The following is a 19,899-nucleotide window of genomic DNA, read 5'->3' as shown; positions in this document are numbered from 1 at the left end:
GGGCGAGTCGACCTAGGGGAGGCCCAGGAACCGGTTCGGATATCGCTCGCCACTGCCATTAGCCACAGCCGGGAATCTAACCAGGTTTACAAGTTCGTTAGTGCCGAGTGCACATACCAATGCACCACCCCGGTCCCCGCACGAGCACACACAAGCACACCGTTGCATGGCTTGTGCTCTCGAACGAGAAAGCTACGCAGCCAGTAGCTTTGGATGTGTTCAAGTCTCCTCCCCTGTCCACGTGCCCCCTCCCCGCCCCCCTAGGAGGTGGGGGGGTGAGCAGCCTCTGGCGCCAGAAGGAAAGGCCCCCCCCCACCACAACACCACCATCCCCCACCCTTCCCGAAGTTTCCACGGCCATCTGGACGGCATCACGTGACTAATTGGCGACGCGCGGTGGCAAGCGGTCAGCCCAAGATGAGGAGCCGAGCGGGTCCCGTCGTTAGCCGCGACCTCTGACCCTCCCGACCCGGAGCGATGCAGAAGTGAGGAAACGAAGCAGAAAGGACCCACGAGTCTAAGTCGGCACTCCCGGATTTGTGGCGTTTTCATGGGAATCGCGATCGGCCCTGTCACCACTTTGTGGACACGTCGCCCGTCTCGATGCGAAAACCCCAGCAGCAAATTGCGCGCTTCTGAGTTTGGCGGTCGAAGTTCGGAGCCGACGAGCCTGAAAGGAACGGCGCTGCCCCGGTGGTCGCCCCCCCCCCCACCTCACAGTGATTCATAGATCCACACGAACACGGGGAGAGAGACACGCAAACTCCAAATATACAGCAGGCGTCGGTGTCGGGATCGAACCCACGACCTCCTGAATGCAAGGCGAGGTAGCGAACATCTTGCCATCGCGGCGCCTGGCCGGATTTCCCTTTTAAAAGTGCGGCCGCAGATTCCACGTGCAGATGGAGGGGGGGGGGAGCTCGGCTCCGGGCCCCCCCCCCCCCCACATGAGAAACCAAATTCAATCAACATCACCAGACGGCACGGACCCATTAAGGGCACAGGAAAACTACCTTCTGTTGCCTTTTCCTGCAATTAAGTGGACTCCCTCCCGTTTTCTTTCTTCTCTCCTCGGAAGTCAACGAACAGGTGTTGCCTCTAAGGTGGATGAAGAGGCCCACTGAAGCCACTTCGGGCAAAGACAAAAAAAAACTCATTCTGCCGAGATCATCCCTCTTGGGGACCATTCTCTTCAGCGCGCGGGGTGGTGCACCGCTCGGCACAGCGGGGACAGGGGGGTTACAAAGGAAATAATAAAAATAAATTATAATTTATGTATTTGTGTGGCGCACTTCCACTCATGTCTCAAGAGAGACGAAGCGAATCGGAATAAACGGACTTAAGAAGATGCGATCGTGTCGTGGTGCGACAACGATGATAGCTGAGAGCGCACTACCCAGACAGCGCCCGGACATATTAAGGGGGGGGGGGGGGGGGTGTGGAAGGGAAGAAAATAAATAATCGATATTTTACTTTGGGTTTTCAGAGCTTGGAAGACTGCATCTATTTGGGCCGAGTCGAATGCCTCTTCAAAGACTGACTGCAGAGGCCCGGGAAGGCACAACGAACGGGGTTCATTCGAGAGCCTTTTTCCAGAATTGGATTCGGGAAAAAAATAGCACCTAAGTGGGTGGGATGTAGAAAACCCGTACTCAAAAATGTGCTGTGAAGAAAAGCCATTGCCAAAGAAACATCATCTGCTATATATTTTTGTTTACTTTTAAAGACACACAGTGTTACTATGAACGAACGCGTTGAGTTTTCTTTGTTGTTATTATTTGTGCTTGTGCGCCACTGCCAATGCAGCAGCAGTCAATGAAATAATTTGTTCAAACCTTGCTTTGCTTTGTTGGCCACATGGCGCCTGTAGCTGGGGGCAGGGTACGGAAATTCCAAATGGAAAGCCGGGAGCTCGAATCCTGGTCGGAGGTTGACTCGATCCATCATCACTCCGAAGGTTAATGAACTGAGAACCAATTTGTTGCAAGTCGCCTTTCACTATTTTTTCTTTTACCAGGTAAGGGCCCACCGAGCTGCTACATAACTTTTTTTCAGAAGCGACCTGGCCACAAATAATCGCTCATAAGTGGCGTATCGCCGTATGGAAATTTATATCAGCAGCTAAATACTGTACTCTAAACGCGCGATGTTGTTTCTAAAATGTGGAGGGAAAAACCGGAGGACCCACGCCACCAAGGGGAGAGAGAGAGAGACACGCAGACTCCAAGCCACCTCTCATTGTATCACAGTCGCAGTGGTAGCCATGAGAGGAATGTGACATTTCTACCACTAGGTGGGCCGTGATTCTATATGAGAGTTGATTAATTATTTTTCACCTCGTCCGAACCGTCTGGTGTGTATGGGCGCTTGCTTTTTTTTGTTCCGTCTCATTTTCTCCATTAGCCTGAAACGGATTCTTCGGGGAAGAATTCGATGCATGCATCGCAAGTTTATCGATACATTTAAAATCAATCAACTGACGAATAATCGCACGCCGAGTTTCTGGGAGTGTAACAAGATGCTTTGGTTCATCAATGAATATCGGTCATTTGAAGCTCGCGACGGATGAATTGAACGTGACCCAATGCCCGCCCGACCTCGTGACATCTTTGAAGCTAAGCTGGAGAGAGCCTAGACAGCACGTGGACGAGTGACCATCACAGCGCTCGCACGGCAGGGTAACGTTGCCCATTGTTGCACTGCACTACGTCCACGCCCCAACGTCAACGGCTCCCCGCCTTCACCAAACCCGCGCACTGAGCAGCGGCAGTAAAGTGCGCGGTCAAACACGACTCGCACGGCATGGGGTCTCTCTCTCTCTCTTCCAGCAGCGGATCGACCACGGGGGCTGCTACGTGCGACACGCACGTTCCGACCGCGTCGTGCCGCTTGGCAAACCAGTCCAGAGCGTAGTTTCGCCGATTCGCACACACCGGTGCCGACGATCTTAACGGGCAGCGGCAAAACCTGGCGTTTCCTGCAATTTGCCCAGCGTCGTGTGATGGGGAGGGGTGGGGGGGTGGGGAGGGGGTGGGGAGGGGGTGGGGTGGGGAGGGGGTGGGGGCGTGCCAGTGGCCCCTCCCTTCACCATTCTTCCCCAGCCCGCCGGCAACTGCATGCGGAGTCGCAATGAGCGATTAGCCTCAAATTACCAGCGTGGAACGCGACCACTACAGCTACCTAACAACCGCTGCCACCAGGTGAAGGGAGGCGAGGCAGACCGGGGCGCACACGGCTAAACCACATGACGCATCGTCGTCGTCGTCAATACGTTCACGGAAGGGCAGTCCAACTAATTAGGTAAAGCTCCATCAACATTTCAAAACCACCCCCAAGATTCATCGTCATCATTATCATCAGCCACGTTCTCTGCACTGTTTAGGTGAAGGCCTCCCCATAGCCATCATTCATGGCAGTACACGATGAAAATGCTAGAGTATGGTGCAGTTAGCGAGCTTGTTAGTAGTTGGGCTGGGGTATGGATGGTTCGTTCGTTAGCACTGGAGCTATGCACTTTTAAATCTAGAACTGCTTTTAGTCTTTAGTTTGTTGTCCTTCCCCCGCACCTCCAGTTAGCACGGTTGGCTCCGTATGGTGCGCAAAAGAAGTTCAGCATAAATATGGTTGGGCTAGGGTCCAGTTAGCTAGCTTGTTAGTATTTAGGCCAGGGTCTGGCTGGCTAGCTTTTTAACGTTATGGGCAGGGGGATATGAGATCGTGTTGGTTGGGATGCCCTCTGCTTCAAAACAATCTGCTGCTCTCCCCCATTACCAACGTTAGGCCCTTTTACGCTTTTCACTTTTGGTATTCTCAGCACCCTGCCAACGATCACAAAAACAAGCGCACAGTCACACACCAGGGACGACGCCGCGCACAGACAAATCCCCGCGATGGGCTTCCACACATCTCTGACTCCGTTTGCCATCATCATCGTAGCCACCATCAACCGTGATCTATCCACCGCTGGATTATTCTCAACCCAAGCCGTCGCCATTCCCCAACAGTTCATAATATTCATTCTAAAGGTTTTTGGGTTCGTCACGTAAACATGTGCCATTAACCCACCACCACCACCAATAAAAATAAAAAATATTGGGTCGCGAATGCCAAAGTGTCAAAAAATTACTCCACAGTATCGCGATGCCACAATCCAACGGGCACCGGGCCCGCGAGCCAATCTCGATCGCTCCTTCTCCCACAGCTCACGTCCTCTCGGTCGTGTTCCCCTTCTTCGTTGGCTGCCGCTCTTTGGCTGTCGTTTGTCTCGCCCATCGGTGGGTGTCCCCGTGCCCTGCCCAGGTCTGCCCACGACAGTCAACCGGATGTCTCCAACTTGCGCAAGTCCTCTGATATCAACTACCTGGCCTGGTGCACAGGAGGTCGTGGGTTCAATCCTGACGCATGCTGTCTAATTTGGAGTTTGCACGTCTCTCTCCCCGTGGTCGCGTGGATTTTTCTCCGGGTCCTCCGGTTTTTCCCTCCACATTTCGAATCAACGTGCGTTTCGAATATATGGCCGCTATAAAATGTCTACGTGATAAGCCACTTCGTTGGGCCATCATTTGTGGCCAGGTTGCTTCTGAAAGAGAGCTATACAGCTCAGTGGGCCTTACCTGGTAAAATAAAAATAGTTTCGTTTATAGTTTTTATAGATCCGTGTGCTCCCTCTGTCTCTCGGTGTAATTGTATACATTGTTGTACGGTATTAAAAATAATAAAGATGATAATAATAATAAAATCTATTAATAGATCCGAGCATAAGGTCACGTGCCCTAACACAAAACAACTTAACAGCGTATGCTACGTTGTATTCTGTGTGTTTCACAATGCAGGGTAACAACGCCCATGTTTTGCTGGCACAGATCATTGGCCGCACAGCAAAACATTTCCCGGCTACAAAATGCAGTGCGTCCAGAGGGGGGGGGGGGCGGGGGGTGAAGAAAAAATTCATGTAAAAAATAAAAGAAAGGAACAGTAACAACACCAAACACAAAGATCGCCCGTATAGCCTTAAGAGATTGTTGGGGCAAGTGCTGTTGGCGAGCACATGTGAAGGCCAGCACGGTACACGGGGGGCTGGGTGGCCAGCACCACGCCCGATCACCTTTGTCTCCCAGTGGCGATGTATATACACAGCCAGGGGAGGCCCAGGACCAGTTCAGATAATCATCACCGTTGTTGTTCATACGACGAAAGTAAAACCCCCGCGACAGACATGGCCTACGAGAGGCCCTTCATCCATCGGTGGCCGTGAGCGGGAATCGAACTCAGGTCGCCGAGTTCGTAGCAGGGCAGCACGCTCACTGCTACACGACCACTCCCCACAAGAATCGTAACAATAACACACCAACAACATGGGATAATAATAATAATAAGTGTGTTCCAGACTTAAGTGCTGCGTGACAAGAAGCAGCACGGGAAGTGTTTAGGAACATGCATTGGGGTTATTTGGCTGCTATAAAGTCCCACATGATGATAAGCCACTTTGTTGAGCCATCTCTTGGGGCCAGGTAGCTTCTGTAAAATAAGGTAAATGGGGGCTTTACCTGGTAAGGTATTTTTTTGTTTGTTTCATTTGTTATATCTATTTTAAGTGATTTGTTTACCTTTCCTATACTCTGCACTCCTATCGTGTTTTTGTATTGTTTGTTGTTGTAACGTTCGGACCCGCCCCACATCTGCGAAAAGAAATTCATCGCCGATTGGCTTCCTCCAGTATGAATAAAAATTCCGACACCGTTTAGAGCTGGGCACGGCGGTTGAACACGGTCCGGATGAGACGAGTCGGCCGACGGGAGCGAGCCGTCAACACCGTGTCACGTGACAAAAGCATCCCTTTAGATATATCTCGCAGAGAGGGCAACGACCATTCGCGTCAAACAACGGCCCATGGAAGCGGATATCGCAGAGCTGCGTCAGACCTCTCGCCCGCAAGTCCTCGCAGCGGTTATTGGCTAGCCGTCGAACAAAGACGGTCACCGCATCGCGCGCTTTCAGACGCGCTCCTGCGGACCGCCTTGAACGCTCTTCCTTCCGATATTAGAAAGTCAATCGAGCTGTGCATTCTTACGTCTGGATTCAAAACACATTTTTTTAGAACCTCCTTTTCTATTTAGTTTGTTGTCCTTTCCCCGCACTTCTGATTTAACACAGTTGGCTAGGTACGGTGCAGAAGAAGTTCAACATACATACAACATTTTCCGCGGTGTTTACCGCTGTCTGGTGGGGACCGCGCGACGATCGGCCGATGGTGCGATCGAGTCGCGAGCATGGGATCCCGCACGTGTGCGTGACGCTACGCTCTTGTTCGATTGACTCGTGTTGCAGGTCCGTGCAATTGGTACACACGAACGCGATGGGAAAGAAAGTAGATTCTTACATCACACTGCAACCTTGAGTCACGATAAAAACCATTGAATCGCAGGGGGTGGACGTGGGGGTTGGATCAAATGCCCCCGCCAGGCCTCTCGCCGGCTCAGATCGGCACTCGGTATCAATTGGGCAGGAGGTAGCGTACACGCGAAGCGAGCGACGTCCACTCACGTGGGGGGGGGGGGGGGGTTCTGGTTGGGGGGGGGCCGCAACCGCCGGTAACGTTTCGTTTGCGGGGGCGTCTTAATTGAGCGGCACCCGCGGTGTGGCCGTTGTTCCGTCCCGGTGGGAAACGTTGGCACGCCCGTCCCGCTCGGCTCGCGCTCGCACACCCACACACCCACATTCCTGCCGGCCGACTCGGCGAGCCCTCGCTTTAAACGAAACGCAGGCAGCGAGAGAGAGAGAGGCCGAGAGGGGGGAGAGAGAGAGAGAAACCCAATGCGCGCAGAGAGAGAGAGGCCGAGAGGGGAGAGAGAGAGAGAAACCCAATGCAGGCAGCGAGAGAGAGAGGCCGAGAGGGGAGAGAGAGAGAAACCCAATGCACACAGCGAGAGAGGCCGAGAGGGGGGAGAGAGAGAGAAACCCAACGCAGGCAGCGAGAGAGAGGGGGGAGAGGGGAGAGAGAGAGAGAGACCCAACGCACGCAGGACAGCAGAGGGGAGAGGGGGTGGGGGTGGAAAAAAAACCTCCACTATTTTTGCAGGCAGAGCGTGTTTTTTTCCCTCTCTCTCAAAGCTTTATATTTCTTAATGTGCTTTAAGAACCACGTTCAAGGCCTTCTCCTCCCCGCTGTTAGGCGGCATTCCTTCTGCCCGTTCCCCCCCCACTCCCGGCCCCCACCGCCACCCGACAGGCCCTCCCCTCCCCGCCCTCACGCCACCGACAATACGGCGCGCTAAGATTAAAGAAAGATTAAAAGGGACGTCGCTGGAGGACTGCCAAGCAGACAACACCGAGGGGTTGAGGGTGGACCCGGAGCAAGCAGCGGCGGCGTGGAGGGGGGGGGATAAGGAGGAGGAGAGCGAGAAAAAGAAATCTTTGCCAACAAGCAACGACAAAACTAACTCCGCGCAGAGCTAAAGGACATGACGGGCAAAGACATCTTCCGACCAAATGGCCTTTTTAGCAAGGCGGGCGAGTTGGCGCGAGCGGACTTCAAAGTTTGCCGGCGGGCGGACTGGAAAGACTTTGGCAGAGAATATCAAAAGGGAGCGAAAAACTCGGGCGAGTTTGGCTATTTTAGCTCCAGCCACTCGCGGCATTCCCCAGAGCTCAATGGCCTTGCCCCCAAGGTCCCCCACCCCCCACTGCCCCCCCCCGCCCCGGCCCCCCACCGCACACAACCCCCCTTCTTCTTTAGCCTGGAATGCGGGTGAAGAGAGGGACAACGGCGATATGGGAAGCGTCGGTCTGAGGAAAAAGCGCCGCTCGGAACAAAAGTTCTCTCTGTTTGATTGGTCGTTTACTCCGGGAGAAAGGTCACTGAGGTCACCGCTCTCCCAGCTCCCACTTTACTCCCAGTGAATGGAGGAGAGGGAGAGACCTTCCTTCGCCTGCCTACTCGGCCCAGCCTCGCCGCCACCGCTCGCTCTGCCTCCCAGGCCCAGTGCACTCAACGCCGTCGCTCTCCCAACCCTCCCCCCCTCCCCCCACCACCACCCAAAACGACCGCCCATGTCTGTCCTGCCACAACCGCACCGGGGTAACTGGGCCAAACAAGGCAAGGATGCCGACAGACTGTGACAATAAGGTGCATTTGCAATTCCTATGACAGGCACCCACGGTGTGGGGGTGGGTGGGGGGGTTGGTGCGTGTGGGAGATGTTAAAAAAAGAGCGGAGCAGCTTTCTACCGCGGCCTCCGCAAATCTCCGAGCCCTGCAGCCCCACGAGCTGACGCCGGAGTGGCCTGCCATCGCTTGCGTGCCATTTCCTATTTAGTTTGCCTTTTTACGAAAATGTCCACTGGCTCGCTTGTCCGCGAAAACGCTAAAGCGACGGGACGCCGACCGCGAAGCCCTTCCCCAAAGTGGCTTTGAAATTAATTAAAATAACCAGACTTTTTTTTACGGCCGGAGGCATCCACCAGAAAATGCTAAAACTGCAACATTTCCCGTGCGCGTAATTTTTTTTATCTTCGTCGCAAATCATTAGCGAGCGCTGGCCTTGATTCCACGTGTTTGCGAATGTTTATTTGCGTCGAATTCATTGGCAAAAATATGCCGACGTTTAACCCATCACCGTCGGCGTGGCAAATCGCCAAGGCGTTGGGCGAAGCACTGCGGTTGTTTTGCCAAGTTGGGAATGTGGCCCGATGTCTTTTCGTCTGTTAAATTATCTTTACAAAGTAAAAAAAAATGAAAATAAAATGCCACAGTGAAAACAACCTTCAGAGAAGGAACAAGAATAATGACAATAATCATCAGATCCTTTATTTATCCAGGGAAACCACCATTGAGTCTCAAGCCTTCTTTGTGATGTTTGGCCAATTTCATTATTAGTTAGGCTGCATGTGTGGCATGAACCACCCGGAGAAAACCCAGCACACCCATACAAGGGGGTGACACTCGGGACTGCCATCTCGAGGCCAATTCGCAGGCCGCACGTCTCCAACACCTGGCAAGTCCAGGCGGTCACCCATCGCAGTACTACCCAGGCCACGCTTCGCTTCCATGACGTGACAACATCGGGCAACGCACGTTCTATATCCGAGGACGATTTTAAAACTCGCAACCCAAAACGAGGGTGTAAACGCTCAACGCTCCTAACAGATGAACTCAAGAAACCATTGCTAAACTACACGAACCTAGCCGCCCAATCGTGAAACGCCAGGCAGCCTCCCATCCATGCATGCACCAGGCTCGACACCTGCTTAGCTTCTGAGTTCCAGCCACTGTGTGGCTACCACCCGAGCACGCACGCACGCGGCATTACGGCTCAGAGCAAGAATGCGAGCGGCTTTTGTGTAATAACAGGGACCGCGGTGGAGCAACGTTCCTCCCCCCCCCCCGCCCCGTCGTGTATGGGAGCGTGGGGGCCCCCGGTGGGCGTGACGGCCGTCGCCTCCTTCCCCTGCCGGCAGCCAGCCCGGGCGTGGCGACGGCTCGGCCGGGGCCAGCCACAGTGCAGGTGTTGCACGAGCGCCGGGGTAATTGTGGTGGCGGCGGCGGCGTCGTCGCCGCACCTCCCTCCCATGCCAATCAAAACAAGGATGTTTGCTCAACTGAGAAAGCCGAAACGGACCGCCGCTCGCTCGTCTCCCCGCGTTACAAACGACACGGTAGCCGCGCGCCGTGACGGCGTTGTTTGACGTGACTCCGCCGCTAAAAGCGTCCGGGTACAAGAACATTTTTTCTTTCTTTCTTTCTCTCCTCTCCTCTCTCTCTACACTTTTTTACTTGAAAAAAGGCAGCGGTCGAGTAGCTATCGCGAATCTGGCCACCCGAGTTCAATAACCCAACCACGACTAACGTCAGTGGCCGGGTGCTTATCGGAGCCGGTCTCCGCTCTCCTCCTACCCCCTAGCCCGCACCGACCAACCTGTTCACCAAAGCGCACGAATGCGCGTGACAAAGTACGGCAAAAGTAAAACCCCGCGATCGACATGGCGTACGGAAGCCTTTCATCCATCGGTGGCCGTGAGCGGGAATCGAACTCAGGTCGCCGGGTTCTAGCGCACCGAGTTAACCGCTGCACTACCGCTCCCCCTCCCTGCCACACTTGCGTGCACAGAGAGCGAGAAAGAGAGCCGCACCTCAATCTTGTCGGTCTTGGCATCGCCCCAGTAGATCTTGCCCTCGGAGTAGTCGAGGGCGAGGCCGTTGGGCCAGCCGAGGGAGGTGTTGACCAGCACCGATCGCTCCGTCCCATCCAGGTAAGCCCGCTCGATCTTGGGCATCTCTCCCCAGTCACTCCAGTACATGTAGCTGCACGGCGGCGCGACGGTGGACACGCGACACACGTGCAAATGAGGAGCAGAACCAAAATGCACAATTGCTCGAGTAGCAGATTCGGAGACGGTGTGGCCCTGCAATTGCTTGATTACACCAATTGCTGGCAGAAAAGGGGCTTTAAAGAGAGCCCCTTGGAGAGGGTGTTTGGCCTACTCTTTCATGCTGGCCAGACACCTTTGAAGTGGTGGGAGTTTCACATACTTAGTAATACTGACTGTGGTGAACCAATTCATACTGCTGGGTGGACAGAGGCATTGGGAAGGTTGGGGGAGGGTGGGGGGATTTAAGAAACTTGCACCGGGTGATTAGCGCGGGTTGGTTACGTACGGTGTGAAAGAAGTTCAACATAGAAAGAAGTTCAACATACATACGTCGTTGCAAGGCCGGCGGCGTCAACGACCGCCCGGCGTCAACGACCGCCTGGCTTCACCCGCACCACTCTCCTCCCGCACCACCCGCCCCCCAACCCGCGATTCGCGTGACCCTCACTCACCCAGCCATGGGGTCAAGGACGATGGCCCTGGGTTCGTCGAGCCCGTCGCTCACGAGCACGCGGCGGCTCGAGCCGTCGAGGCGCGCCACCTCGATGCGATCCGTGCCCGTGTCGGTCCAGTAGAGGTTGCGCGCCACCCAGTCCACGGCGATGCCGTCGGGGTGTTCGATCTCCAGCGAGACGAGCACCTGCGGCCCCGCAAAGAGGTGTAGGGCGCGCGTCAATCGCACCGCACGCGTACGACCAAACACGGGACGGTTCAATTCCAGTTACAGACTGGCCAAGGCTGCCAGGTAAGAGGGTGGGGGGCCGGGTGGGTAGGCGGGCGGGCGAGTGAAGCGTGCGGGCAAGAGAGCGAGCAGGTGAGGAAGTGGAAAAGGGGGCGATCAAGCTGGTGACGGGACGTGCGGGCGCGTGAGAGAACGAAAGAGCAGATGGCTGGCAAGCAGGCGAGTAAGCGAGCGGGCAAGCCAGCGAGCGAGCGAGCGAGCAGTCAAGTGAGAGAGCGGAAGTGCGGGCTGGCGGGCGAGCGAACGAGCGGGCGAGAGCCGACGGACGAGCACGGGCGCCGTCGCCGCACCTCGCTAGCGGAGCCGTCGAGCCTGGCGCGCCGAATCGTCTGGGCGTTGTCGTCCGTCCAGTACACGTGACCGCCGCCTTCGCCGTCAGGGCCGGCGCCAGCGGCGTCGTCACGCGGGTGGCGGTCGACGACGTGGTGCTCGCCCGGGTGGAAGTCGAGGGCGATGGCGTGGCGCACGCCCTCCAGCGGCAGCATCACCGCCGTGAAGTCCGGCGTGTCCAGCGAGATGGTGCGGAGGTCGGTGCGTCGCGCCAGCAGCAGCAACTCCGCGGGGCCTACGTCACGCACACAGAGACAAAGATCCCGCGGTGTAACCTTAACGGAGTGTTGGGGTAAGTGCCGTTCGCGAGCAGCACCTATGAAGGCCCACGTGGTGTTGTTTACACATCATGACAGGTATTCATTTTAGGCTGAGTCGACTTAGGGGAAGCCCAGAACCTGTTCCTACTCGTCACTGGTGTTGGCCGTCAGCAGGAATCGAACTCGGGTCGTCAGGTTTGTAGTGTGGGGGGGGGGGGGGTAGCGGGAGGTGGGGGCTCTCTTCCTTGACCGTGACCCTAACGGCAGTAGAGCACCACCACGGTTATTTAGAACATCTAAAAGAATGCGACTCTCAAGGGTGCGGAGGTGGAGATTGATATTATTTTTCTTCTTACTTCTGCTGCAAGTGTGTGTGTGTATCTGGTGGCTGGGAGAGCCCTGCCAGGACTGCAGGGTAAAGACAATGGAGTCGTTTTTTATTGCTTCCTGGAAAAAAGTGCGCAATGTGTGCTTTTATTACCGTTGTCAATATTGCAGCTATTTTTACAGTGAGTTTCACAAAGTGAAACTGAACCGTGGATATACCCACACGTTTCCGGATGGGGTCATGGTTAAACGGTGGCACCTATTTTAAGCGTCTTCCAGCAATTCTTACATCTGCAGTGGCCCCCCCCACACCCTCTGCCCGCTTGACACCTCCCTGTCAAATAATTTCTTTATTTTCATCTGAGTTACGTTACAAACACGGTCACTGCTATCACGCTTCTGCGGCCGTCTAGAACGCTCTTCCTTCCGATATGAGGAAGTCACTGGAGCTATGCACTTTTAAATAATCTAGATTACAAACTTATTTCTTTGCTATGAAAAATAGGAACAGGTTTTACCCTTTCTGGCAATAAAACAGGAGGTGTTAAGATGTTCAAACACCAAATAGATACCGTTTGCAAGGAATCAGGCCTGCATTAAGCGCACGTACTTGTGGTGAACATGTAAAAAAAAACATGCGCTGATAATAATATCTGCATTGTCTTTGAAGCCGACTGGCCAACACCAGAGACAGCCTTGTTTACGGCCGTGTCACACCAGTGTCAGACCAGAGAACAACCGCAAAAGGCAAACAGTACGAAGACAATGCACGTATCAGAGCATGTATAGCTTGGGGTGAGCAGCCATATCAGAGACCTACGGTGCGAAATAATTTCAACATACATATATATTAACATCAGGTCACACGGGACGTGGTTTCTTATAGAAAACTCTAAAAATAGTTGCATAGCATCACCCCATGTTAAAGCACAGCCTCTAATAGGGGACATCAAAATGGAACTTTTTAAAACCTTTCAATTGCCTCTTATTCAGAATAAGTGCACCGCCTCACATGCCCTACCACAAGAGGCATTTGTTATATGGCGGACAAACACTTTTTGATTTCGCTACACCCAGGAACCCCGTTGAACCACGTGCCACGGCTAAAACCCAGACTGGAACACAGGATGTTGTATGTAGGTTGAACTTCTCTTGCACCATACGTAGCCAACCGTGCTAATCGGAGGTGTGGAGCCGGCGTCACTGAGCATATCAGCGGCGCCATCGCAATACTATCCTGCAACGCCACGCGGTCCCACATAAGATTGCTACGGTGGCGAGATGTTAACTGAATTGCCTCGTATACAGGAGGTCGTGGGTTCGATCCCAACCCCGACGCCTGTTGTATATTTGGAGTTTGCGTGTCTCTCGCTCTCTCTCATCCCCGTGGTCACGTGGATTTTTCTCCGGGTCCTCCGTTGTCCCCTCCACATTTAGGAACATGCGTTTTGAAAATTTGGCTGCTATAAATTTCCACATGATCAGCCACTTCGTTGACCTATCATTTGTGGCCAGGTTACTTCTGAAAAAAAAGCTATTTGGTAAAATAAAACATTGATAAAATAGCTCATAGAATTCCTCCAATATAAATAAATATTATGATTCTGCTGTGAAATTTAAAAAGTGTCCAATTTCCCCCAAAATCGGAACACTCCCGCCCCCCTTGCCCCGGAAAGGGTAGCAAGGTCACAGGGTCGCAGGTCACAGGGTCGCAGGTCACAGGATCGCAGGTTCACGGGGTCGCACCGTTGCGGCAGGTCTTGTTGTTGTCCAGGAGCCGCACGCCGGTGGGACAGGCGCACGAGAAGAAGGGCTTGTTCGGCGACAGCAGGCAGAGGTGCGAGCAGCCTCCGTTGTCGCGATCGCAGGGGCTCGATCCTGGGGATGGAATAAACGTACGCACGCACGGACGGAGCAGGATGGAGAAACACAAAACACGCACGGTTGAGCACGCAAGCAAGGAAACACACAGGACATGGAGGAGTGGGGGAAAATAAATAATAGCCTTCGAGTTTTATATTCGCTGTATGTGTGCGCGTGTGTATGGGGATCGGCAGCGTAGCGGACAGCGCGCTGCGCTACGAACCTGGCGACACGGTTCGATTCCCGCTGACGGCCAACACCAGTGACGATTATCTGAACCGGTCCTGGGCCTACCCTAGGTAGACTCGGCCTCAAATGAGTACTTGGTGCGATGTGTAAACATCGTGACTGGGGAGACAAAGGCGGTCAGGCGTGGTGTTGGACACCCACCCCCTCGTGTACCGTTCCGGCCTTCATTAGGTGCTCGCTAACAGCACTTGCCCCTGCAGCATTTTAAGGCTATATGGGGGATCTTTGTCAGTATATATATAAAATGTTTTTTTCACCAGAGCTCGAGGCAAATGAGCAAGCAAGCGAGTCCCTTCCCCCACGGCCTAATCAGAGCTTGGCGGAGGCTCGGAGGGATGGAGGCGAGCGCGGTGGTGGAGGCGGCCGCCACGCTTTACGCTCCCGCCAAGCGAGCCGGGAGGGCCCACGGGCCGACAAACACAAGGGGGACGGGGACAGGGGGGGGGGCGGGGAAGCTGGACTCGCTCCAAGCTGCGCTACCGCCGCTGCCGAGCGCAGACGTGACACGCAACGAAACGCCAGCCTCGTGACCCTTCTCCACCCCCCCCTCCTTGCCCCCGCCGCGCCCCCCTCGAGGGGGAGGAGGAGGGGTGTAGACACAGAGAGAGAGAGCGCGCGCAGAGCGTGCGAGCGATCTTGGCCGGAAAACTAAAACGCACGCTCCGCCAGGCTGCGCACGTGCGCGAGCGGACACGCGCGCGCCGCGCCGTGCCGCTTGGCTCCGAGACGAGCGGACGAGTCTTGCCAAAGCTGCGCGTTTCCGAAGCGGCGGAATGCGAGAGACGCGCGTGGATTTTTCCGCGCGAGGGCATCCGTAGATTTTTTTTTTAAGCGCGACGCGCGCAACGGGCTTTCGAGGTCCCCCCCTTTTCGGTCGCGGCGGGTCCTCCGCAACAGGGGAGCCCGCCGTTTTCCTTCGCCGCGATTCCCACTTCGCCGGCCTAATGATGCGTGCGAGCTACGGCGGAGAGAACAGGGCGCCGGCCGGGCGTCGCGGCATGCATGCGTGTGTGCACGTTCTGGGGATAATGGTGAGAAAGCCAAGGTTCGGTGGTGCGCGACAATGCAAGCCTGGAGGAAAGTGGCAGAAAATTACATCACAACATTTACAGAGCTAATCAGATCCGCAAACAACAAAAACAAAGTTAGGATAACAATCCCACGTCAGCAACAGTCATGCTGAGGATTGTGGGTGTTTTTTTATCGCTGTGTAAAAAAAATTGAGGTGGGGACGGGTGCGGGAAAAGTGGTGAAAAAAAAAAACACAGACAAGCAAGTTAATATTTCACAATTTGCTTTCCTTGCTACGAGATAGGGATCGCCAATGGAACTGATGATGCTGACGTTAAACTTTGGGTCTGTGCGAGGGTAAAGAAAAAAACACATGGGCGGTGGAAGGTTAAAGGTCAAAGTACACCATGGTGCACCTGTGCAGTGTGCGGCTCAGGGCAAGCTCGTTACACGATGAACTCTGCAACCCCCCCAACCCATTCTCAACCCAGTGTTTGATTCCCGCCAACAGATAACATCAGTTTGCCAGAGATATGCGAACTGGTCAAGAACGCAGCTTGATGACCCCCCACTCTGGCCAGCGTGGCGGTAATGTTTGGTTAACAAAAGATAAAAAACCACCTCCAAGACTGGACAACAAGGACAGACATTCCATCCGTCAGACTGACAACGGGATCGAAAGTTATTCATTATTATGTAGACAAGATCAAGGCCAATGATAGCAACATGTCGAAAAAGAGTTTATTTTAAATCTCAATTTAGTTGTTCAGAAAAAGGTTGTTAACTTTACGACCAAGCATAGGAGAACGATCATTGTTGAGGTTATGACAAGATTAGTTTTAGGGTGGCGGTCAGGGGCACAGTGAAAATTCACTCGCGTCACTTCGTGTGTGTGCGTGCGCGCGCGTTTAATTCTATCGGCCAGCCTTGAGTGTAAGGGTTAACCAGCAAACGTTATCGCTGATGTTAGCCACGGGCAGGGAATTGAACAGATGCCAGGTTCATGGTGCAGTGCAATGCTCACCTCTATGCCAACGCTTCATCCCACAATAATAGCTCAAAAGGCTGCAGTGCAAGTTGTCTGTGGCGTAAGAGTCATTGTGAATAAAAAAAATTACGGGAGAGTAACGGGGCAACGATGACGGTATATTCCCAAAAGAAAAACGACGCTGCGAGCCAAACGAGGAAGAAAAGTCGGGCATATGCGTGGATTTCTGTACCACTTTTGAACAAGCGTTTATATTCTCGGAAGCAAATAATTAGCGGTGTGCCCGTAAGCTGCAGTGAGACAATGGGGCTCGGATAGCTGCTCTGCCAGGGAGGGCACAAGCGCGTCAACCAGCAAGGAGGGGATGGGACGTATGGAGCTTGAGCCATGGACCAGCTCCTCCCTTGGCCAGAGGAGCCAAGGACCAGCTCTTCCCACATGCCCCCCTTGCACTGCCCCCCGTTCCTGACCTCTCCCCGCCATCACTCTCCTCCCCGTCTTTTCCACCTCATTCCGTGTCCTCCTCTTTCCCGTCTTCTGGCGCTCCCTGGAGCACAGCTGGGTTTCACTGTGATCGCTCGCGAATGCGCCCGTCGCTTGAAAGTCGCGTACCCCGCACCTCCCCCCCACCGCCGCCGTTGCAGAGCACGGCACAAAGGCCCACACCGCCAAGCGACCAGCAAAACATTTCCGCATCAAGTGTCGTTACAGATAAGAGTGTTCCACATTTAATAAGTGCTTGGGATGGATAGATAAATAGAAAAAGACTACGGAGGAGAATTCCCAAGTGGAGCAGTGAGGAGGGGAGGAATCGGGAAGGCAAGAGCTGTGTCCTGCAGTGTGGTCGATGAGACAAGTAGACCGTGTCCTCAACACGCGTGGAAAAACCAACGAGTGACATTCACTCTGATCAGTCAGCATGGTGGTGGTAGTAGTAGTAGCAGCAGTGATAGTTGGGCGACAGGCAGGCGACTGACCGCCAGTGAACGAGTGACCGGAGCGATTCGGCGAGTGCCGGATGACCAAGTCGACCCGGCCGCTTTAACTGGAACTGCACCGAGCGACACGAGCGTGCCGTGTCCATCGGACAGGCCAGCGGCGCCACGGTGGCGAGATGTTGACTACCTCGCCTGGTATACAGGAGGTCATTGTTCGATCCCAACCCTGACGATGCCTGTCTATTTGGAGTTTGCATGTTCGCCCTGTGGTCGCGTGGATTTTTCTCCAGCTCCTCCGGTTTCTCTCTCTAAATTTGAGAAATATACGTTTAGAGTATTTGGCTGCTAGAAATGTCCAAACGATAAGCAGAATCGGAATATTAAGTTACACTGGAGGAATCCGATGAGCCATGAGGCTCTTTTTCACAGATGTCCAGTAGTTTCATAGATGTCAAAGCCACTTCGTTGAGCTATCATTTGTGATGGCCAGGTAACTTCAGAAAAAGCGCCATAAATATAGCTCAGTGGACCTTACTTGGAAAGATAACAAAATTAGTTTACAATCCTCTTGGTTCTTTCGGTAAAGTCACGTGACTTTACCGAAAGAACCAAGAAGATGAATCCCTGCAGTCACGAAAGCTTTCAATCGAAATTTAGTTTACAATCGTTTTTAGTAAAAAAAATAAGTATTGTTTGCAAGCACCACCGACCTGCGGGCTGGCGCTGCGCGCTGTAGATGTGAATGTCCATGGGCGAGTAGATGTTGGAGAGGATCTCCTGGCGGCGCTCGCCCGTCTCCTTGTGGCACGCCTGGATGGAGCGCGTCTGCCAGTCGGTCCAGTAGAGCGTGTCGCCAAACACCGTGAGCGCAAACGGGTGCGGTAGGTTCCCCGCGATCACGTCTTGCCTGCGCGCCGCAGACATGCCGGGCAGAGGAGAACGGGGGGTGGTGAGGCAGAGGATGAAGCCTCAAAGTGTGTCCGGCAACTTCTCACAGCTTACCCCCTCCTCCCCCACCTCCCGTCTTAGGTTATGCCAGCGGCTCTGAGAAAATGGTTTGAAATTCCACGTTAGCGGGGCAGGGGGTGGAGGGGTGCAGTCGGTCGTGTAGTGCGAGCCTCTGAATTGTTAAAAAAAGGTGGGAAGCCAAGTAGAGGGTTGTAGGATGCAAACTTAACTTAAATAATGCTCTGTATGTATATAGCATTGGTGTGTGGCCACTTGTGATGGTGGGGGGTGGGGGGGAACTGAAGGAATCCGGAGAAAACCCACCACACACACAAGAGGGGGCGAGACATTTGATTGATAATTGCTGTGCTGCCATCTCTTGCCCACATCACAGCACATTTCATCCAAGTTGACGCGAATTTCACGGTGGGTGGCCAAAGTCCAACAGAGGGCTCGCGAAACAAGCCGATTTTCTTCATCACGGCTGCCAAGCATTATTTATTTGCCTACCCCACCTCGTTTTCCAGCGGTTAATCGAACAATTCACTGTTTGGCCACATTAAGAAATTGGAACCACTCAAGCTTTGCCAGGTGCTTTCCAACGAGTGAGCGATCTTGTCCCCGGGGCTCACCGACGACACTAAAAAGATGCCGGCAACGTGAGAAACAGCAGAAAATGTCTTTATCAGGTCTCGGATTGATGTTGACCGAAAACTCAAGAAAACTGGGTGGCCTGCTGACGTGTAATGCGGCGAGCGGTTTCTGCAAGTGGTGGGACGGGGTGGTAAAATAAAATAACAAACAGAGCCTTCAGGTCCACACGAGAAAAGTGCAGCGGTCGCTTTGCACAGATCCAAACAAACACACGTAAAGGAAACCACTCGGCCAATTTCATCGGCGCGCCACTACGCACACAGTCTGACCGCTGCCGCTGCTTGGCGTCAGCGGCAGTTACAGAAAAACACGAGCGCACGCGCGAGCACGACAAGAGCAAACGGATCGGGGACCAGGCTTCACTTGTACAATTGCCCACAACATGTGGATTTGTAAAGCCTCTCACCCCGCTTGTGAAAATAATGCACACTGGAAGAAAAAAAATAAAACAAATCAATCGCGCGTTACGAGATCGTTGCCAACAGCCGAGACAGAAAGGGGTGCGGGCCGAAGAAGACCCGAGTCCTGTGAATGTGCGAATAATGACTTGCGAGTACACAGGCATGGCCAGTCACAGAGGAGAAGGGGGAAATATTTGTGGCTGCACTCGGAGACTCTCACAACTTGGCGCAAAAGTTGCGGTTTTTTTTCTTCTCAATGTGCAAGAGGGTTTTTGTTTTTCTTCTTCTATCAACCGGCCTGTAACCGTTCACCACCAACCCCTCCCCCCCCCACCCACCGAGTCATTCGGTGAATTGCCACAATTCGGGGGTCGCGATTTCGAAGCGGTTGTACGTGCTGCGGTCACGTCCGGAGATGTGAACGCGGCAGTTCTTGCAATCAGCGCGTGCGGTCGTGCGTGCGTGCGGTCAGATACCGCAGGTGGGTGCGTGGTAGCACTGACCGGAAGGAGCCGTCCAGGTTGCACCGGTGGATGTAGTTGAGCTTGGCGTCGGCCCAGTAGAGCTTGCCGCCGTCGTAGTCGAGCGTGAGGCCATTGGGCCAGTAGATGTTGTCGATGATGAGCACGGAGCGCGACGTGCCGTCCATGCCCGCCCTCTCGATCTTCGGCACCTCGCCCCAGTCCGTCCAGTACATGAATCTGCGTGGGCCACCGGCGGAGAGATACCGCCCGTTCAGATTTAACTCCGCAGGGATTGCAAGGGACGATTCCGTTTGATTCATAATTGATCCGTGCGTTAACCATCAAGCCTCATGCATG

General features: G+C 54.0%; 1 protein-coding gene across 1 annotated transcript in view; it reads right to left on the bottom strand.

Moving 5' to 3' along the window:
* LOC144720391 (low-density lipoprotein receptor-related protein 6-like) overlaps positions 1–19,899 on the bottom strand; it is a 67,355-nt gene that overhangs the window by 21,509 nt on the left and 25,947 nt on the right. Inside the window, exons 3-8 of the mRNA XM_078597133.1 lie at positions 19,582–19,779; positions 17,786–17,982; positions 13,773–13,904; positions 11,400–11,674; positions 10,820–11,007; positions 10,128–10,299 (exon numbers count right to left, since the gene is read on the bottom strand). Of these exons, the coding sequence (XP_078453259.1) occupies positions 10,128–10,299; positions 10,820–11,007; positions 11,400–11,674; positions 13,773–13,904; positions 17,786–17,982; positions 19,582–19,779 (1,162 nt within the window). The remainder of the gene's footprint in view (positions 1–10,127; positions 10,300–10,819; positions 11,008–11,399; positions 11,675–13,772; positions 13,905–17,785; positions 17,983–19,581; positions 19,780–19,899) is intronic.

This window comes from Lampetra planeri, chromosome 8 (assembly GCF_965212315.1).
Source record: "Lampetra planeri chromosome 8, kcLamPlan1.2.h2, whole genome shotgun sequence".
NCBI classification, from domain to species: Eukaryota; Metazoa; Chordata; class Hyperoartia; order Petromyzontiformes; family Petromyzontidae; genus Lampetra; species Lampetra planeri.
This window is presented reverse-complemented; position numbering and strand designations above follow the sequence as displayed.